General features: G+C 37.1%; 1 protein-coding gene across 2 annotated transcripts in view; it reads right to left on the bottom strand.

Moving 5' to 3' along the window:
- Nucleotides 1-23,349, bottom strand: part of CNTNAP5 (contactin associated protein family member 5) — a 432,771-nt gene that overhangs the window by 33,349 nt on the left and 376,073 nt on the right. For both annotated transcript variants that reach the window (XM_087950302.1, XM_087950301.1), the window contains exons 17-19: nucleotides 20,558-20,776; nucleotides 18,912-19,151; nucleotides 15,547-15,771 (exon numbers count right to left, since the gene is read on the bottom strand). In XM_087950302.1, the coding sequence (XP_087806428.1) occupies nucleotides 15,547-15,771; nucleotides 18,912-19,151; nucleotides 20,558-20,776 (684 nt within the window). The remainder of the gene's footprint in view (nucleotides 1-15,546; nucleotides 15,772-18,911; nucleotides 19,152-20,557; nucleotides 20,777-23,349) is intronic.

Here is a 23,349-nt window from a genome sequence, read left to right as displayed (position 1 = left end):
ATGACTAAAAACCTGCATGCTTTCCTCCCCTTTCAGCATTTCTTTAAAGTAATATGTTCTGAGTTTCACAAAGCACAAGACCCTAGAGATGTGTTCTTTATAGGGCTTTCAACAAGGTGCACAGACAACAGGCCAAAGCAGGCCTCTTGAGAAACGATAGTATCATGAAGACAAATGGCCTGTCATATCCAATATATTACTTGAGATGCATATATAAAAAGTGGAGAGATAGGCTTATTCCAATTGCCCTCTGCTGCCTATTCTTAATAAGATGGAAGACATTTTGCAACTGTCCTCTGCTGCCTATAGCTATTAAATGGATTTTATCCCAAACAGCCTACGTGGACATATGGGGCTACCAAAATGCAATGTGCAGATTACCTGCATATTGCTTGAATTGCTTCCCCCGCCCTCTTTCTCTAATCCAATTACTGTGTCTTGGCTGTTGAGTTTGAATCTTCTGTACATCTCCTGGCCCTTCACACTAACCTGCAGTGCCATAAGCAGGAAAATAGTCTCTATCAATTCAGCTTTATATTCCATGCCTTCTAAAATGTCTACTATGCAGAGTTTTTTTGTTAAGAGGTGGCCTCTTGACATTCATCTTGCATACTCAGGGATTCAAAATGCTAAGTATTAAGATTAGAAAAGCTCAAAATGTATGGTGCGCATTTTGGGAGCTCTCGATTTGCCCGTATTTTTCACAGCTTCACACTTAATCTTTCACCATTGTCAGCCTTAGAAGCACCCTCTAAATATCCAAAGCAACTTGTCCATGCTGTTGATAATAATAAATACAGTTCATCCATAATGATTTTTCAATCCTCAGCACTAAGAGCCAATGCTAGCATAAGACTTAACTGTGCTTAACCATGAGTTTCCTTTCTCATCACTTCCCTTCTACACTAATACACTCCCATCCCAATTTATCCCAAATGTGGCAGGAAGCCTCACTAAGCAGAATGGACTATACTATGATTGAGCATAAGTTTTCACACGCACATGTTCTGCTTACAAAATAACAAACTTGCAAATTAATAAATGTTCCTCTTTAGCCAGATATAAAGCCAGGAGCTGGAGCTGAACTCAAATGATGATTAAATAGGAAGCTCTTTTTAGCAACGATTACCATTAGAGCTGACACAAACTAAAGGCAACTTCAGAAGAATAAAGGAAAATATTGGCCATATTGTTCAAGAGGAAATGACACTGAGGCATGTGGAAAAATCTTTACCTCATAACTAGATTTCTGCTTATCCCCTCAGCACTCCTCCAGGGTAGGTATGATAAAACCCCAATAGTTGAGTATACATGTGGCAATGGGGAAGTTGAAAATATCTTACATCTTATTGTGCTTCAAGTTGTACATGAATATCATATTAATGTACATTTCCCCTCTATTAGAGAAATTTCTAATGAGATCACATAATTTCTATGTGAACTGTCTTCTCCAGGACTCGGATCTAGCTACCACTTGTCCAGTAGCAAAAATTTGTGTTGCTGCAATGATAATAAGGAACAACTGGTTAAAGAACTAAAGATCCTTATTTTTATCAATATTTTGCTTAGTTATTTTCTAATAATGTTTAGAGGACATATATTTTAATGAACAGTTCTATTATATTATTTTTATTATTGTTAGATAAATAAATGATATTATTGTAATAGGGGTATTTAGAGTATACAATATTTGATTTATTTTACAGTTTTCAATACATAACTGCACCTACCTCTCCTTGTTGATTCTGATTGTAATTGCTGTCTTTTATCTGTCTTTTTATTATTTTATGCTGCTGGTCATTGACGGAATAAATACATTTCAGATTTCAGATTTCTGCTTGTAGTTGTAGATGCTAAACTAACTCACCTGACACAAATTCTTCAAGATGCACCTATTTAGTATTTCATTTGAGAGCAAAATAAATGGATAATATATCTGTACCATATTATTCTTATTTCCTATTACAGTCACGCTTTTAGTCATGCTATACTGCAATAGAGTACACTCTACATCTGCATCATTGAAACAGAAAGCAATATTACTTTCATGTGAAAGGATCTTCAAACAAATGAAAACTGTTTATTGGGAGTGAGCAGAATTTCTTCAGTTTTCAATTTAAATCAAATTTACCCTATTAAAGACTTCCTGAACAATGATGTAGAATGCAGCTTTATGACAAAATCTGCACGGTTCTGAATTTTTGGAACCTACCATGCAGTTGGCAGTTCAAAACTGGGTATGGAAAGGTTCATTTTAGAGCTAAGTCTCCATAAAAAAATAGATAACACCACTTTAAAAGATTGCTATATTAAGGAAAAATGCACACTACAATATGTGCATTTTTGATGGCACTGTGTTTTAGCTCCACATGGAATTTTTTTAAAAAAATACCATGGAAATGTAAGTGATATCTTTTATTATTACTTTTGCTGCAGATTGTGTGCTAGATGTGAACAAATTGACAGCAAATAAGAATCGGTGGCATATCTTTAAAGGGTGCTTTGTATGATTTTGGGACGACAATACCAGTGGATACAATTTTTTTTACTACTGATTTTGTGGGCGTGGCTTGGTGGGTGTAGCAGAAGAAGGATCCTGTAAAATCTCCAGTCAGAGGTGGTATTTGCCGGCTCTGAAATACTCAAAATTTCTGCTACCAGTTCTCCAGAACTGGTCAGAACCTGCTGAATACAACCTCTGGACAATACATATAGTGTCCATTTACCAACTACAATTGGAACCATCAGCTCCATCAGTAAGCTACGTAATCATAAAGTGAAATATCCCACGACTGAACCTGACTTACAATTTTGATTTGTTAATTCTGGTGTTGAGCCTTAAGTGAATCACCCACAGTCATTAAGTGCAGCATCATATGACCATGACTTTCAACGTCCTGCCAGCTTCCGCACTGACTTTGCTTATTGAAAATCAGCTGTGAAGGTCATAAATGACAATCACATGACTGCGGGGGATGCTGCAACTCTTGTAAAAGTGCACCAGCTACCAAATTGCATTCATGTGACAGAGTGGATTTATTTATTTATTAATCAAAGGTATATAGATAACCCACTCACACATGGGAGACTCTGACCAGCTTACAAAATTTAATGGCTACAGTGGCTGCAAATTTGAGGACCTGCCACAGGTTTCCTCATTCAGCATTGTTATTATTTCAAACCACTAGTGAACAAGCAGTTGGTAAGTGTGGACAACCTATAATGGCTCATAAAACTAGAAGCAAAATCCCTTTTCTCTACTTATAGCACAAACTTGCATAAAGTCCCCATTCCCAGCTTCTGGACAGGTTGTTCAGAGTTAGGATGCAAAGCTTCAATAATTAAAGAGCTTAAAGTAATTTATTTTTTTAAAATCCACCTTATCAGATGGGTACTCTAGTGGGTCCCTCACTTGTGATAGGAGATACACAGATACTATGTTTACACCAAACATTATAACTGACCTTCACAAAATAAACACTTTTGAAATTATTCTGTGTTAAATCATTCGCAATTTGCTGAGAAGGCTGAGAGAAGATACAGCAAGTTCAAGAAACAGTTAAAAGACCAAGAAGTTAAATTGGAAGCAAATGAGAAAATAATTGCAGCTTTAACTGCTTGAGACATAACAATAATTAAAGAGCTGATCTCTAGGCAAGAAGGCTGAGACTGTATCCAAGGCCAAAGGAGCAGGGGAAAAAGTGGTTACCATATTTTTTTGCAGTATGAGACGCATATAGCTCTTGGGAAGGAAAACAAGAAAAAAAATCTGCCTCTGCCTCCCAGCATCTTGTCTCCTTGCAGCAAACAGCAAACAGCCTGTTTCAGCTTCAATACAGGCTGATTAGCACAAGCAGCTGATTGTCGGTTGGATCGACCTCCCGACGATCAGCTGTTTTAGGCTGCAGGGATTGCTTTTTGCGGCCTCCGTGAGCCCCATTTTTGGCCTCCGCACGCTCAGTTTTCAGCCTCTGCGTGCCCCATTTTTAGTCCATTTTGGGTGGTGGAGATTGGAACGGGCCAAAAATGGGGCACATGGAGGCAATGGCAATCCCTGCAGCCTGAAACATCTGATAATCAGGAGGCCGATCCAACTGACAATCAGCTGCTTGTGCTAATCAGGCTGTGCTGAAGCTGAAACAGGCTGTTTGCTGTTTGCTGCAAGGAGGCAAATTGCTGGGAGGCAGAGGCCAAAGGGTGAGGGCCGGCAGTTGGGTGGGACTTTGGCAACATTCTCTGTATAAGACACACAGACATTTCCACCCACTTTTGGGGGTGGAAAAAGTGTGTCTTCTGTTCTGAAAAATACAGTACTTTCATTCTTTCATTTTCAAAATAATAATAATTAAAAAGAAGCTATTGAAATATTTCTAGGATTATTTTCCTCTGCTGAAATTTCAGAGGAGGTTTATTAAGTGCCACCTAAAAGCAAATTTTCATAATCTAGGAATCATTTTCTCACTGAAGTTTTTGAAAAGTCTGATCAAGACAAAATATCAGAAACCCCTGGAATCATAAGAGTCTTGGAACATGAGGGAAAGCAATTTATGTTGTTTGTTGATCTACCTTTCTGAGTAATTAATACAGAACCAAAGAGATTTGTGCAAAATTTTCTTTGCTTTTCCCTGAAGATATTTCACTTTCAAACAGAGTGCTAACTACCACATGACTGCAAGGAATATAAATCCTTCCAATCAGTTCTTCAGAACTGAAGAAGCTTCTTGGATGAGAAGAAAATTGTCTTCAAGGAAAAACAAAGTCCAATTGCCTTTTGAAAAAGCACCTTTGGGATAGGTTGGATCATTGTTGCCAATTGTCTTTAACTGAGTTTTGGATCTATTATTAGAACAGAATTAAGTTTTGAGAAAACAGTTCAAAAGTTGCACTATTCTTTACAGATACATCCAGGAATGTAATTAAATGGACGTATGGAGAATTCTTAACCCCAGAAGGTGAAAGTGTGTTTTTTAAATCTCCCCCACCTGGCACATGCTGAAGACTACGTTATTTTTAATAACACATCTGATGCTTAATTCAGTTGATATGTGCAAAACTGGTTAAATTTTTATTTTTGATCATACACCCACACTAATGCCATTCACCTTGGATAAGAATATCCCAGTTAGTAATTTCCTACTATTTCCTTATTGGAAAATATGCTAAGTGTGGGACAACAAAACAAAGATTTAATAGATCTCAAAGCATGATAAATGCTTTCAACTAATTTGGGAAGTATTTGGGATACATTTACAACATTTTATCCAACGTGATATGGCAGAAAATAACCTGAATCACAATGTAGGAAACATGAATTAGAAATTAATTAAGCACTGAATGGACATGCCATAAAACACACTCAGGAAGTATATCATGCTTTGAGATGTATTACATTGAAATTGGACTAATTGTATGCTTTATTATTATGTTTAAAATTCAATGTATAAGGAAAGAACATTTAAAAAAAATCAAATTAAACAAATTTGTTGTGAATAAGGAAAAAACCTAGGAAATTATTGCATTATTATTGAAAACATTTGTAAAACAGTAGAATATCTAATAAGACATTTGGGGTTAGGGGAACAAATTACCTCAATGGTAATGAAATTAATTCTTTTTTAAATTATTCTATAATTTACATACTTCACATGTAGATATAGCTAATAATCAGATAAATGGTTTTTTCAGCATAATAAATCTCCCAGAAACTTTGGATGTATACCCAGGTATGTTGGGCTGCATCCAGAATATTATAGGATATGTGTAGTATTGATATAATGAAATAAAGAATGGATTCCAGATAAAATAGAATAGTCAACACAATATCAACAGTAGAGACCTTCAAATTTCTAAGTTCTATCATATCTCAGGACCTAAAATGGACACCTAACATCAAAAACGTCATCAAAAAGCAAAGAATGTTCTTTCTGTGCCAACTCAGAAAGCTCAAACCGCCTAAGGAACTACTGATACAGTTATACAGAAGAATTATTGAGTCTGTTATCTGCACCTCTATAACTGTCTGGTTTGGTTCTGCAACCCAACAAGACAGACACAGACTTCAGAGGATAATTTGGACTGCAGAAAAAACAATTACTACCAACCTGCCTTCCATTGAGGACCTGTATACTGTGCGAGTCAAAAAGAGGATTGTGAAAATATTTACAGACCCCTCACATCCCGGACATAAACAGTTTCAACTCCTACACTCAAAACAATGCTATAGAGCACTGCACACCAGAACAACTAGACACAAAAACAGTTTCTTCCCAAATGCCGTCACTCTGTTAAACAAATAAGTCCCTTAACAATGTCCAACTATTTATTAATTCTGCCTAACTATTAATCTTCTCATTGTTCCTATCACCCATCTCCTCCCACTTATGACTGTATGACTGTAACTTTATTGCTTGTATCCTTACGATTTATATTGATAGTTTCCTAGTATGATTTGATTGCTTATTTGTACCGTATGACTATCATTAAGTATCGTACCTTATGCTTCTTGACGAATGTATCTTTTTGTTTTATGTACACTGAGAGTATATGCACTAAAGACAAATACCTTGTGTGTCCAATTACATTTGGTCAATAAAGAATTCTATTCTATTCTATTCTATTCTATTCTATTCTATTCTATTCTATTCTATTCTATTCTATTCTATTCTATTCTATCCTATCCTATTCTATTCTAAAGAATGGTATGAAGAATTCAAGGAGAAAGTGGCTTCTGGAGTTATTACAGAAATGAAAAGAAAGCCCTTTCAGCTTTTTAATACGTAACTTATTTTAGTGTAATTTTGGAGGCTGGCAAGGATCCTATCCAGCGAACAAATTATTGTCTAATATCTAATACATTTTGAAATGAAGATTGTAACAGCTACTTTGGCAAGAAGATATTACCTACAATCATTCATCCTGCACAAACTTGCGTCATAAAAGGCATCAAGATTGAGATAACATAGGACTTTTGATTGATATAATGGTCTTATACACCGATTTAATAAGAATCTATGTTATTAGTTTTACTGCATATAGAAAAATCTTTTGATATTATTTAAATCAAGTTTTGAGTTCAAAGTGTGGCTGAGGTTTAGATGTCCTTTATAATCTATAATCTTAATACTTTTCATTTTATTTCAGGGAATACAAAAAGAGGAGGTCCAGAACAATTTCAATGGCATCTGATGAACAGCTTAATAACAGGTTAAAATGTATTTATTTTTATTTATTTATTTATTTGATTTGTCAATTGCTTACAAGATAATAGGTATAAGTATATACATAGTTATGAATACATGAAATGGGTACATATAAGAAAAATAAAAGAAACAATAGGACAGGGATGGTAGGCACGTTGGCGCACTTATGCATGCCCCCTACAGACCTCTTAGGAAAGGGGTGAGGTCAATAGTAGACAGTCTAAGGTTAAAGTTTTTGGGGTTTGGGGAAGAAACTACAGGTAGAGTGTTCCAGACATTGACCACTCTGTTGCTGAAGTCATATTTCCTGCAATCAAGTTTGGTGCGGTTAACCTTGAGTTTGTATCTATTGTGTGCTCTTGTGTTGTTATGGTTGAAGCTGAAGTATTCATTGACAGGTAGGACATTGCAATGTATGATTTTATATACCATACTTAGATCAGACCAAAGACGGCGTAATTCAAGGTTTTCTAGGTCTGGAATTTCAAGTCTGGTGGCATAAGGTATTCTACAACGAGTAGAGGAGTGGAGAACCCTTCTTCTGAAATATTTCTGGACTTTCTCAACTGTGCTAATATCAGATACATAATGTGGGTTCCAGATTGATGAGCTGTATTTGAGTATTGGTCTAGCAAATGTTTTGTATGCTCTAGTTAGTAGTGTGATATTACCAGAGAAAAAGCTACATAGGATTAGGTTAACAACACTTAATGCCTTTTTGGCTATGTAGTTGCAGTGGGCTCTAGCACTTAGATCATTAGAGATGAGTATTCCAAGGTCCTTTACAGAGCTTGGATCATCAACAAGATCTTGACTATTCAGCTTGTATTTTATTTTCTGATTTTTTTTGCCAATATGTAAGACAGAGCATTTATTTGTTGAGATTTGAAGTTGCCATTTGTTTGACAATTCTGATACATAGTCAAGATCTTTTTGAAGGGTAGCAGCTTTATATCATCAGTGAAAAGAATGCAGTTGCTCTTAATATGATCACAGAGGTCATTTATGTAGAACATGAAGAGAGTTGGTCCTAGAACACTGCCTTGGGGGACACCACTATTGACAGGTACAGAATTTGATAGGACACTCCCAATTTTGACCATTTGTTGTCTGTTTGACAGGAATACTTCTATCCAGTTATGCAGTTGTCCAGAGATACCATAAGATTTTAGTTTTAGGAGTAGTTTGTCGTGTACCACTGAATCAAAGGCTTTACAGAAGTCTATGAAGATTGTGTCTATTGCTTTGCCCTGATCGAGTTGTGTAGACCATATGTTTTTGCAGTGTAAGAGTTGCAGATTACAGGATAGTTTTTTCCTGAAACCAAATTGTTTATTAGAGAGTAGGTTGTTTGTCTCTAAGTGGAGGATAATGGATTGGTTAATAATTGATTCCATGACTTTACAGGTGACGCAGCATAAGGAGATTGGTCTGTAATTTTCAACTAGGCTGGGGTCTCCCTTTTTGAAGATGGGGATGACCGTGGCTTGTGACCATAGGTTAGGCAAGGAGCTGGTCCTGAAAGATTTTTCAAAGATTATGCTTAGAGGTTTGGCTATGGCAGTGGATAGCTTTTTTAAGAAGTAGGCACATATTCCGTCCGGTCCAATAGATAGAGATGGTTTTAGATTGCGTAGTGTTTTTTCAACATTGTCTTCTGTAAAATGGATATGTATTAGATCCGTGGATCACTTTGCACCGGGCCGCAAAGAAATAAAAATAAAAAATAAAATAAAAATGGTGGCTTTCTTTGCCTTCGGTGAATGCTGCTGGGATCAGGGATCAAGGACACAAATGAAAGAAGGGGAGGGAGGAAGCAACCAAAGCCTGTCCTGCTCTCCAGCTCAGTGGCTTCGGTTTCCTCCCGCCTCGTTCCTCTCTCAGTCGCTCTCTCGCTCCTCCACCAGGTTGTTTTGGAGAAGCTTCGGCTGAGAAAAAGAGGCGAATGGTTATTATTCTCAGCTGAAGCTTCTCTGAAAAAACCAGAAACGAAGGCAGGCAGGCAGGCAGAACGGAGCACTGGATTGAACCTGGATTCATTGGCAGCAGGGTGGGGGTGAACGAGCGCTTCGGGGGAGCTGCGCCGACAGGAAAAGCCACCCTGCCGGCTTCTTTGAAGCAGTTTCTTCCTGGGCTGGTGGAGGAGCGAGAGAACGACTGAGAGAGGAACGAGGCAGACACCTGAGGGATGAGGCTGAGGGAGGCAGGGCTGAGAGGCGGGGCTTCTCAGCCATCCTGCAGGGAGTTGTCCTGAGCCGCAGAGACAGCCGTGGGCCGCCACCACCCAGCGCTCAGTTTAGAAGGCGCTCCTCAGCCCGGCACAGTTCCTGAATCTGCAGCTGAAACCCTCCGTTTTAAATGTCCCAATAGAAGAGAATATCTGTCGCTCAGGGTTGCAATGAGGAGGCATTGGCGCTCCCTGAACTTGGTGGTTTGCTGGCAGATGTTTTATTACTCGACTAGGTAAGAACATCAGATGTTACCTAGTCAGGTAATGAAATGTCTGCAAGCAAACCACCAAACTCGGAGTCCTCCCCCCACCCGGTCCTTGAAAAAGTGTTTCTGCGTGAAACTGGTCCCTGGTACAAAAAAGGTTGGGGACCACTGTATTAGATCATTGTAGTTGTCTGTGGTTCGGCTAGGAAATACTGGGCATGATCCATTGCTGTTTACAAATACTGAGCCAAAGAATGTGTTAAAGATGTTGGCTTTAATGGTGTCGTCGTTGCAGTCTTTACCATTAGGTCCTATCAGGGGTGGGATGGACCTTGAGTCTTTTAGTTTGTTGTTTACAAAATTGTAAAAAGCACGGGTAGAATTGGTGCATAGAAGGTTTTCCTCTTTTTTAATGTGATAATTGGTGCATTCAGTCTTTATCTGGTGGCATAAATTTTTGTATCAGCTTTTGAAATTGGCAACGTGACCAGATTTGTTTTTCTGCCAGAGTGATCTCTTTTTGGATTGAAGTTTCCTTATTGTTATGGGTAATCTGTTTTGTTTTTTGTTTTGGGAGTTGTTGTTGGTACATATAGTTTGGTGACTCTTTTGACTTCAAGTAAAAATATGTTGTAATGGTCTTCAACAGTATTGCATCCAGTGAATAGAGATTGCCAATCAAGGGATGAGAGATCATTGTCTATAAGTTCATAGTTGCCTTTTTTGAAGTTATAATTGGGGATTACGTCATTGTGATGATTTTTGTGTGGGCGTATGTTGAGACAAAAGTCAATCATATTGTGGTCACTGCTGGAAAAGGGTTCTTTAGTTTGTATTCCGTAAATTAAATTCAAACTATTGCAGAAGATGAGATTGAGGCAGTTGTTTAGTCTAGTATTGTTGGTTACTAGTTGTTCCAGTCCCAGATTTGTAACAGCATTGTAGAAGGTTGTGTGTATGGGTTCAGTTGTACATTCATTTAGGGTCCAGTCAATATGAGGTAGATTGAAGTCACCAAGAAAGATAAAAGCATGTGGGCAGGATGCTGCCCATGTTAGTAGTGTATTTAGCTTGTTTATATGTTCGATGTCATAATCAGGTGCTCTGTAACATGGTAAGAATCGAAATGCGATATTTAAGGATAGTTCACAGATGATGGTCTCAGGAAGAGCAAGCTCCTGGGTAACTTGGATGTTTTTTAGATGTAAGGACTTTTTATAGAAGATAGCAACACCACCTCCTCTACAAATTTCACGATCTGATCGGTAAACGTGATAGTCTCTTACTGTGGTAATGGAGTCAGGGAGAGATGCGTTGAGCCATGTTTCATAGACAAATATGATGTCGAATTTAGCCATATTTAGTAAGAGGAGAAATTCAGGTATTTTATTCGCAAGGTTTCTTACATTGAGTAGCTTGCATTTAAGGGCAGCAGTAGTTGGAATTGAGGTAGTTAGGGGCGTGCGTGCCTAGTCTTGGGTGATGGTGGATTGGTTGAGGTAGGGTTGTGGTTGAAGGTTAAAGCTGAGTTGCGGGTTGTGTGACTTCCTTTTAATACAGTCAGCATGGTAGTCAATGTACAGGTCCTTCTCTCCATTGTCTGGACGTTTTTTGAGTTCAGTGCGGAGTACACGGGAGCGGGCACATTGCTGTATGGTTAGGTCAGAGCGACAATGGAGGTTCTTATGGTTGGTGTTGGTTTTGGTGAGTGAATTTATAGTGTAAATGAATTTACGTTTGCTTGATTCATTTTTGCAAAATGACCCTGCAGAAGCATGGGGCCACAGAGCCGTCTCTGTTTTTGAGCTCTCGGCCAATGCGGGAAATGTCAAGTATTTCATCAGGGGAGATGGTTGATGCTTGATAATCACTGATGATGTTTCGGACAGTTGTGATGTCATCATTATCATTGATGTCCTCTAGACCAAATAAGATGGCGTTTGGACGTTTCCGTTCACGCTCAACAGCTTCTCTGATGAGGATTGGGATATCATTATTTGTCTGCCTTATGTTTTTTTGTGGATTAGGTTGTGGATTGGGTTGTGGTTGTTGGGTAGAGATGTGGTTTGTAGCTATTGGATGTTCAGGTTTTTGCATTGTGTCTTTTTTTTTCAAGGTTGGATAATCTTTCTTTTAAGGCATCCAAGGATGCTACTATGGTGTCAAGGGATGTTATTCGTGTTTCAATGGTATCAACTCTTTCCAACAGGTCCAGTTTGGGTCTGCATGATTTGCAGAGATATGGAAACTCATTGGATGATTCTAGGTATTGAATCATTTGCTCGGGTAATCCCAAGCAGTCATGATGAGCGTATTTGTTACATAGAGAACATTCGATGGAGTTTTCATTATCCTTTAGAATTTTGTAGCATTTAAGGCATGTGTAGGAGTCTTGTGGTTCATTGGTGGGGATTACTTTCTCTTTAGGTTGTGGTTTGGCATTGGATTTTTTTCTTGGCATGGTAGGTTTGTTAAGATGGTACATTGATTAAATTAATTAATGGAACAATTTTGGGTAATCAATATAGCCAATATCACACCAATCAATCAATTGCAGTAATCTCTCTAGTCAAATAATTTTCCTAAGCAACAATCAGCCTAATCAATTAATTACACTAATCATTAATCACACTGTTCAATTAAATTCACTAAATCACTGATTTTACTAACCAATTAAATTACATGAATCTTGATCTTTTAAACTAATCAGTAATCACACTATTTGCACTAAACACTCTAATCACACTAATCAATTAAAACAATAAATCAATTAAACCATTAATGAAATATTTTATAGAAATTGATTATCTAATCATTGATATAGGTGATGAGGTAGAAAAGTTGTTAGTTTTGAGGTAATGAATTAATCAGTGTTTGATTAAAGTAATGAGGTAGCATTGAGAGTCTGCAAGGAAAGGGTTAATTGTTTTACTAGCAGCTGTGATTTACTGGGTGGGAGGAATTTATTGCTCTGATTGCTGCTACTATTACTTTGTAAACAATAGGCTGTAACAAGATGTTCAAAGCACGCTGGGTTTTTGAAAGAGAGCAAAACTCGCTTAATTAAAACACTTTAACTACAATCAATATGTCTCTGAATAAGATTGTTTTCCAATAGTTTCCTAAAGTTCTTCAAGTTGAGTAGTAGTAAAAATACAGTCCAGAAATTTGGGTTAACCAATCCAATCTGTCCTTTACTTTTAAAGTTACTTCTAGTTGCAATATCTTTTTTTTTTAACTAAATCTGACAGTCACTCCAGATCGTTGATCGCAGCTATTTTTCTCCTTTGAGTCCCACTTTCCAAGGAAAATTCCACTGCAGAAATTGGAGTGATTCTTACCAAGACTAAGCACGCTGTTACAAGATCTTTCCTTTCTTTTTCACTTCTGTCTCAGCTGCCTTCCTGGCTTCGATTTAGCCATGCTGGCAGTTCTCTTTTTTGTTCGGATGGAGGGGTTTTCTTCGGGTCAGTCGATGAGACTCTCCTCTCCTTGCGACCACCGAAGCATTCCTCTGCCTTTACCACCCATCCAGGGTGACTTTCGGCTCCTAAGAGCCTCAGGGCTTTCTCCTCCCTCCTTGTTTCTCCCTGCCAGCTGTCTGATGTGGCTCCGGGGAAACTGTGTGGGGGATATTAATGGAAACACGTTGTCTGGCATGGAAGACACTTCTATCAGCTGTGTGAGGGATTTAAATGAAGGTACGTTGTTTGCATTCCGCTGGCTCCAAGTGATCCAGTTCAAGAGCTCCACCAGTGTGGTTAATAGGGCTCGATGGAAAGAGCTTCACTTCTCTGGGGAAGGAGAGGAGGACTCCGGATCAACTAGCAGGAGCTCCGCCAGCATTATTAGGAATAATTATTATTGAAGATTATGCTATAGTCTTCAAGTTAAAGTCTGTCATGTCAGATTGAGGGTCGGATAGTTAAACCTTTTATTCAGTGCTTCCATATTATTCATTTGAAATACCATTTTTTCTGATCTAAAAATTATTGGAAAGCATATTTCAGGAAATAAATGAAGGTCAGTAATGACAAAACTAAGCACTGGCCACATAAATAAATGAATGAAGTTGAACTTCCAGGAACAATCAGGGAATGTAACGGAACAAAATAAATTATAATTAGTGATGTTACTGTAAATTTCTAGAACCAGACTTATCCAGACACTTATCAGAATTAATGCATAATAAATGCAAGGGGGCTTAATTCTACTAGGCAAGCCTTGAATTAAAATGTCAGTGTCTAATTTATATATTATAGTTCCACCATTGAGGAAAAGCATTCTGGGCCTATTCAAATATCTGGTTCAACTTTTGTTAGGGAAAAATATCTGAGTCTTATGAGAAGCTGAAGAACTACAAAGAAAGTAATGAAATGGTGCAACTTTCTCTGCAGTGGTGAAATTTATTAGGCATTTGAATCTTCTGCACTGCATGGGGCTTCTTTTGATTCCGGTTTTACAGATATGATAGGCTAGATAAATATACATATTATTTGTATTTAACACTGCAAATAGCTGCTATGAATCTGCCCACCACCATCTCTGAAGTAAGGCAGTGCAATGAATGGGATTTATCCAAACTCACTATAAAGGTCATAAAGAAAGCTTATTAGTTTCCCACTGTTCTTTGCACTGAGATGCAACCGATACTGAAATTTTAAGATTAATACTTGGATAACTAGGTATCTGAAAAAATGGGGAATGAAATATTTTCATGAGGGGGGAGATTAGGATTTTTATACTGTATATCTTCATATACAAGACGTTTTTAAAAACGTGTAGATATATTATGGATATGCCTACATGGGAAGGAACAATAGAAAACTACATTAAAATGTTGGGGATTATAATAAAAACTGAGGTTGAATTGTTTTGTATCTTTACTTATAGAGAATATTGTTAAAAAAATTTCTCAATATTCAAAAATGAATGCAAAACATCAGGAATTCACTGTAACCTATCAATTTAGGGTTAATAACATGATTGTGTAGACTTTCTCTATATCAGGACTTTTTATCCTCATTACAGAAATAAAAGAACAATATTAAACCATCACTAATCAAGATAAAACAGAACAGGAAGTAAAGAAATGAAGGAGATGAAGATTGAAGTTAACTATGACAAAATTAATAACATATAAATTTGAAAAAGTAGAAATATAGAAATACAATGTGTCAAAGAATCAGTGGGTCAGTGTTTCCATGGACACTCTTGCACACTTAGGTATACTTACCTGGAGATATAATTTCACAGGATGAGCAGGGGTGGGATTCTACCAGTTCTGTCCACTTCTGTAGAACCGGTAGTTCTGAAGAACAGCAGACAGAGAGCATACATAGAACCAGTTCTATGTCTGCTGCTGTTTTGGCCCACCCACCCAACCGGGCTCTTACCTGACCTTTATTTCCTGCTTTTTCAACCGCAGCTGCTTTGCCTGACCCAGCTGCAGTTGAAAAAGCAGGAAAAAAGGGCTTTTTCAACCACTGCGTACGGTGTCCAGGCAGCTAGCTGATGATGATATACACGCGCGCGTAAAACATAAAATCACCGAACCGGTAGTTACACTGGTGGGATCCCACCCCTGAGGATGAGCCTTTTTCATTTTCATAAAAATTATGTGAAGCAAATGGATTTCTGCCAAATGCAAATAATATTATACATTGTCAGCAACTGTGAATCACAGAATTATTTACCTTCACCAATATGGCTCTTTAAGAAAAGACATATTTTTAATGGTTCTGTGTGGAAGTTCAAGAGTAGAAAATTTGATTAGCCTGGTAATTAAAATTCATAACATGACAGTATTTATTCAATCAGGTTCCAAAGCTTCCCTTCAATTTTGTTTTCTGAGTAGGTCCTGCTGAAGCTATATTGTCATGGAATTGTTAAGCTTTACATTCACACTTACCATTCTTGGACAGAATAACAGCCAGATACTCATGAGAAGAAGCATTGAGGTAAAACAGAAGGCTTGGAGCATTTGCTGTCAGGAAAGTAAAAGCGATGTTTTCCTTGGATATGGATGTACCCGCATAAATGGCCGAAGATGTAGAACTTGCATTTTTAGTTACAGGATAAGGTTCCTGGAATGTGTAGGTAATAGAAGTGTCTTCTTCAAACACGGCAGAGACTTCTAAAAATACAAAGAAAATGCACAAATCAGATTCAATGCAGTAGATTGAAAACTATTGGAGCTGTTGAAATTGAATTTTTAGAATCAACAAAACAAATGCATTTGTGTGTGCTTTGTGTTTTACAGTCTACAGTCGGTAAATATGAATTTCACATGAACCAAGAACATCCAAAACTTTCCATAGATGGATCTTTATTTCCCCTTATTTGCAATATGGATGCAAAATCTGACAATCTAAATACAGTTAGTCCTCGACTTACAACCACAATTGAGTCCAACATTTCTGTTGCTAAGTGTTCTGACCCAGGCTTCGTCAAACTTAATAAAACACACTGATTTTAAAAGTAAAACTTATTTTAATGTGATGCTGGGAATTACTTGCATTCCTATCCAAAACTATTATACACAGTTCCTGTAATTATACACAGTTCCTCCAGATAAGAGCATGCTTTTCAGTGCTGTAGAATGCTTGCCAACAAACAGACATCCAATTAAGGCTTAACATAAACCATGACCAGAGTACAGAGCTTCAAGATGGACTCGGAAATTACTGAACTGCTTTGCTTCCAGCAAACCTCTTTGTCATTGAGAACTGACTTTTATCCCTTATGGGAGGGGCAATCACCTCCCAGCCTTACTCCTGAGTCGCCCCTTCTGCTTCAGCTGCTCTCGCCTTCTAGCAGCTCTGTGCATATGCACACTGGGAAAAGGCCCCTCTGGGTCCTCTGCTTCGCTGCTGTCAGACTCCAAAGGCTCCGAAGGCAGCACTCCACTCCCAGATGGTCCTGGCCCCATCCCTGCATCAGATGCAGGACCCTCATCCAAGTCCTCGCCAGACTCCCTGATTGGTTCCCTTTCATCCTCACTGTCCAATACCTCTGCCGTCTGCACCGGCTGCCAGCAAACCACAACACTAAGTGAGGCATTTGCTAAGTGAGTTTTGCCCCATTTTATGATCTTTCTTGTCACAGTTGTTAAGTGAATAACTGCAGTTATTAAATTAATAACACAGTTGTTAAATGATTTTCCCTCTTTCGTTGACTTTTATTTGTCAGAACATTGTAAAAGGGGATCGCATAAACCTGAGACACTGCAATCATCATAAATATGAGTCAGTTGGCAAGTGTCTGAATTTTGATTGTGTGACTATGGGGATGCTGCAACAGTCATGTGTGAAAAGTGGTCATACATCACCCTTTCCAGTGCCATTGTAACTTTGAATGGTCACTAGATGAACTGGTGTAGGTCGAGGACTGCCCGTGTATTCTTTCTCAGAGGAAGTATGATAATTGAACCAGATAATCTTTTGCCAGCCTGAAGCATTTTACTGAACATGCAGTATAATATCAGTATTTCTCTGTTGCTACCTGGTTGGCTGTAGAGAAAGCCAGGGGGGCAAACGAGGCTGAAACATATGGAGGAGAATGGATTCTGGATTCACTGAAAGAAGTGAGTCAGTAAAAATTGAGAGGTGAGTCCATAGAGGAGGACAAACTCCCAGCAGGTTGTGGTTTTCAGTGAAGGCTTATGAATACTTTGCCTAGGGGGTTTCATTGTTTGGAATACTGAGAAGTAGCAGCAACATTTTCAAATATTTAAATGTTGTATAAAATAATCATTGGCAACAATCAAGGAAATAATAGAATGGATCCTGGCAGGCTGTGTGCTTTTCTAATTCATGCTTTCTTGGTTTCTCAGTGACAATCACTATGAAAAGTCAAAATATTTGTCAGTGTGAGTTATTTTAGGAAAGGGGGAAAAAGTAAATAAGCCATGTTGATTAGAAAAATTTAAAAAAAAACTACACTCACTAAAATTGACTTTGGAAGATCACAAAAATATGCTACTCTTGATCTCTTCACCTAGCAAAATAATTTGTTCTCTCCAAAAGGAAAGTAAATATGGGGGAGACTGAGGAAGGGTGATTGAAGTCTGCTGGGTCAGAGAAGGGTCTTTTCAAATCAAGCTCCATTTCATGCTGTAATGTTTAGTTTGTCACTAAACATAATGTAATGTTTTAGTTTAGACTAAGCTGTCAGTGTAAAGATGAAATCTTTTTGAAAATATGAAAATGCAGTTAAGCTCATTTCTTTGAAGGGAGGGCACTCTATTATTTACCATACCTATTTTTCAAACAGGACTTGTGCACTTTATATGATGTTCTTCTAACCATTTTAAGTAGCCAAGGATCACTTGCTGTTAATGGGCCATTGCCAGTTTGCAAGAGGCAGTAACAATTAGAACTAAAATGCTTAAACAGGCTATAATCTTTATTAAAAAAGAGATTGAGGATCATTAGGGTTTTCCACTCCATCTAAAATGCCATCTAAAGCCCAAGTTTTTTTCTCGTACGCTATCAGAAATTAATATCTATAAAGTTCTGACAAATACACATTGTCTTCATTTTCTGAACAGTGTGTTCCATTTTTTCCTCTCAGATGATAATCTTAGCGCATTAACATATAATTACAAAAGTAAGTACACCAAAAATAATTAATTCCCAAGCCATGAGAAGTTACTTCCACAGGACATATAAAAGTATAAATCATCAAGGGATTCTTCAACTAGTTTTTTGCTTGTTTGTTATTTGAGTTTTCAAATGAGAAAAGTCATGACAATTAAAATAGCTTTGTGTTCTGGAAGACATGACCTCATTCCAGGTTTCAATTTATTTTTTATATCTAGATTACTAATCTCCACATGTGTAACTCTGAAATCAGATACATTATTATTATTATGGAACCTCTGTGTAGAATCTAGTGGGGTTTTTGAACAAAGAAAAAAGCTGGCACACCTTCTCACCCATATATTATATTAATTTATGCAAGATTTATTGAGAACCTAGATCAGTGGTTCTCAACCTTTTCTTCACCATGGATCCCCTTTAAATACCTTTTGAGGCCACGGACCATGGCCACAGACCCCAAAGACCTAATTCAAGATTCAAATAATAACATTTCTTCAAGACTTTATGGGCTCCTTTGATGACATCTTGGCCCCCCAGGGGTCTGCAGACCATAGGTTGAGAACCACTGATCTAGATAATTTAAATTAGAAAGTGACATTTTGTATAATATAGTTTGGTCAAGGTGCACTGGATGAGCAAAAAGGAAATTTGAGAATCCATTCAGCCATCCTACCTTCTCTGCAAAATGGTCCTTCATATGGTGAATTGGTGCAATCGCACAAGTAGCCATTGGGTTTTTCCACACATTTCCCTCCATTCTGGCAAATGTTTCCATAACTGCTGCAATGACCTGAGCACCCTGGTTTGACACCAGGAGTCACTTTGGCTCGTTCTTCAAGGTCAAGTTTCTGTCCATTTAGATGTAGAGAGCGAATACATCCCATAAAACCTTTCTGTTTGGATGCAGATGCTCCTGTTTCAGGTATAAGCAAGGTAAAGCTTATATTTTAACAACTGATCTTTTAAGAAATGAAATTCTTATTAAGATTTCATTGTACAATATTGTAAAAATATATTTCCCATTGATTCCATATTAATGTACAAGGGAGTATTTATTTAGTTATTTCTCAAAATTGTGTTCTACCAACTCATCTCTAGGTGGCTTATAGACATCGAATAAAATGCCATATAAAACAAACAAAACGATAAATAAAGATCCTATATTTAAAAATTCAATTAAAATGAAACTGAGCAGGATAGAGGGGAAAGGAGCAAAATGCACAAAAAGAGGAGGTGGGTTCTCTATTCCATTAGCCACCTCCAGTATTGTTAATTGAACATACAGTCTTGACCTCATTATCAAGCAGGATGTTTTTTCTGCAATCTAGTGAGAGTCTAATGTGCAATGATAGTATAAGTGGTGGAAACAATTGAAATAAAATATATTTTGGAGATTTGTACTTAGACTTATATGTTTGTAAATCATGAGATTACCATGAATTAAGTCTCCAGCTTTATCATTTCTGTTGACTTCATCTTCATTTGATAATTTTGCAACTAGAAAAATACATAGATCTAGAATATTGGGCGTAGAAAATTGACTCCATATGTTGCAATAGTTGCAGTTCAAAACCAAACCAAAAAATTCAAGCATGAGAAATAACTTGGAGAGTGTAGGATTTCTATTCGTAAAACATAAGATAGTGAAAATCATCTCACAAAGACTTGCATTTCAATTTTATCTTAAATATTATGTAGTGGTGAGAAATTTTGGGAATTCAATAAGCACCTGTTGAATAATCCCAAGAATATGAAAAAATTGTGACTAAATGCCCTTTGGGACTCTGTTTCTTGAAAAGGTATCAAAAGGAATGCAAAAATTAATCTTTTGGTATATCAACAACACATTTTTCTATCTTTTATGTTATCGCTGTATATTCTGTCACATAAGGAGACAAAATATTATGGTAACCTAAAGAGCTAGGATTGTGGATTTGCTGATTCTTGTTCACTACTAATTCGGCAGTGAACTATAGTAATTTATATGCATGTCTGAGAATGGAATGTTATAATTTTTTTCTCTTTTTTCTCTATTATAATTTTTTTCTGTGAATTCATCTGAGCTTTTTTCTATTGCTTAGTCTTTGGTTTTGTTATTCATTGGTGGGACAATTTATATCAGTGTACAAATTCAAGAAAAACAAGTTGCTAAATTCATCTTCAAATAGTAGAAATATCTAAACTTTCCATCGAAATTCATTAAGGAATCAGTAATATCAAATATCCAATAGTTAAAAGAATATTCATTTACCTTAAGAGGCTAGCATTTGTAAAAAAATAAAAATAAAAGGAGGGGATAGTACCAATGATTGTACCTACCCACAAATAATTGACTGTTTAGCTGCAATCGAAAATGTCCTTCAGCAGGTGCTTCTAAAGTCTTCTTTGGAAAGTTGTCTACCTGAAGAGAGGTTTCTCTAAGATTCCTTTCAGCATGCACAGAATGCCACTGGTTGTCATTCAAGGGCATGGGGGATTGAACCGTAACCTCTACAGGGCCATTTCCAACATCAACTGTGAAAATGATGTCTTTAGAAGCTGGAATGCATAAGGTGAAACTTAGTATGTTTTGCTGATAACAAGAAGTACATTACTTTGGTAGTAATATTTTAAGAGTTTCGAAACAATAAGCCTTATGTGATTATTGAATTCACATAGTAAATCATCTATATATTATGGTACATATCCACAGACCCAAACCTTCTTTGTGAAATCAAATTCCTGGTCAGTTATTCTCATTTTCTCTATGTTCACGCATTACTCATGAAATAGAAGGTATGTACTTGCTTTGTGATGGATCAGTGAGATAGAACATTATTGTGTTATTTATTTAACGTTTGTGTTTTTTTTAAAAATCAATGATTCTCATCCAAATAGCCTGTAAACTTGTAGAAAATACACAGAAGTCTAAAAAAACTATACCAAATTCTCAGCCCTAATTTTTGGCAAGTGAACATTTAATGGATGGTTTCCACCTACATTTGCTATATTCAGATGTACAACTTGTTGATATATTATAGTCAGTATTAAACATGTCTCAAACACTAGAACTTTTGTTCAAACTGTATTATTAAATTTAATGACACATGCTGTTAAAACTGTTCTTTAAATTTTCCTCCCTCCCTTAAAATATCACTTTTTATTCTGTTGAAAGTCAGAGAAACACCTGAGAGCAAGTTTCTATTCCTAATGGTTTAAAGAAAAGTAGAGTCAAACTATGAATGTCATAAAGGTTATTCTGATAGTTAAATCATTGATATGTTGAGTCTTGCATAGTTCAGTCTGTCAAGAACTGGAGGTTACAGACACTGGCCTTTAGAACCAAATAAATAGGAAAAAATAAACAGGTGAGAGAATTAAGTCTTTTATTTTTATGTTCTAAGAAAGACATATATAATTGAATAATTAATCAACCCTAACCCCTGCAATCAACCTCATATTTTCTGAGGATTAGTTGGGGTGTATAGACCACAGTTGTGGATTGGAAATCTAATTGAGATGAGAGAGTTGGCAGTAAGACATTTAGGGCAAAATCAATTCCAAGATTAATAGAGGTTCATCTCCATGAGGACAAGAGCAGAGCTGACATCTGGTACATTGCCAACACTAGATCTATAATAACAATGTATATACACCAAACATACCTTTGGGCAGAAATTGTAACCCTGATTTATCAACCTTTTCCAGTTTCTTAAAAAGTTTAGGGCATGGAAGCAACATTATTTTCATCAGGGTTTCATTACACTAACAAAATAAAGCTGAAGTATGGCTGTAATCATTCATTTGGACCCTAATTTGTACGTCTAGCTATGCAAGGGAGAAGATAGATTTCTGATAAGTTTGTACTCCATTGATATATGTATGTACATAACTCACAAAAATCTTTCAATCCATAGAAATGCATTTTCTTAGACATAGGGGTTGGGAACTCTCTTCTATTCATGGAAGGAAATCAATGACATTGATCTCCTTACAGTTCAACTGATGTGTGCACTGTACTCACAGCCATTTAGCTCTGAATAATAATTTACCCTACGAGAAAATCATAACACAGTGGAGAAACTGACTAAGCATTGCATCAGACATTTCTTTCATTTCTACAGTGCACATGCTAACCCATCATCTTGACAGATTGCATTATTCTGATGTAATTTCATGTCAATGTCTTGCTTTTATTGTATACTTTAAAGAAAACATAAGAGCCTTGAGAATGAAATACAACACACTGAAGTATCACCCAAATAGGAGATCGTGTGCAATTAACACTAAACCATACCTCATTATCTAGTGATAATGTGCTATGGCTTTTACCAAAGGTTTAATGAATCAAAGGGCCTTGGGGGCTTTATTTTATTAAAGTTTACGTCAAAGTTATTACAACCATATTACAAAATGATGGTAATTCATTCTTGGTTTGTTCAGCCTGATGGAACATCTAACAGAAAGGCCTTCTTTCATTTTAAATCCACAACACAACATCTTCTATTAATAGACTAAAACAGCAGATAAAAAGATGACTTAAATTAGTTTTTTTCCCCTTTAATACAGTGGTCTCCAACCTTTCAGGCTTTGTGGACAGGCGGTGGGGGGGGAGGGGATGGTTCTATGCAAACAGCAGGCATACATGCTTGAGGGCGCAGCATTATTTATGCCCACTGCTCACACAAATGAAGCAGTGCAAGTAGAGGCTGCTGCTTGTGCATCCCAGTTACAAACAGGCTGTGGCCAGGTACTGGGCTGCAACCTGGGAGTTGGGAATCTCTGCTTTAATACTTTAGGCAGCAATTGCAATTTAGTTTCAAAGAGAGATAGTTTATTACACAGGCCATACACTCTGGGCATTCTGGAACCTTCCCCTTTCCTCATTTGGTATGCCAGCTGCTTTCCAAAAGGATACCATCACCTAAGAAGAGAAGGAGAGGCAATCTGCTGATAACTCATATACTATCTGTGAAAAGTAGAAATTTTGTGTGCTGCTTCAAATAAGGGACAGCTGCCCAGCAGAGTTGATAATAATATTATCTTCATTTGAATGAAACTCTTTGAAGAAGAATACACTTCTGTTTGGGGTAATGGTTCAAGGCACCTTGAAAATATTTCACTTCTTGAAT

This window comes from Notechis scutatus, chromosome 1 (genome assembly GCF_049901735.1).
Source record: "Notechis scutatus isolate UNSWTSFEM ecotype Mainland chromosome 1, rNotScu1.2, whole genome shotgun sequence".
In the NCBI taxonomy this organism is placed as follows: Eukaryota; Metazoa; Chordata; class Lepidosauria; order Squamata; family Elapidae; genus Notechis; species Notechis scutatus.
This window is presented reverse-complemented; position numbering and strand designations above follow the sequence as displayed.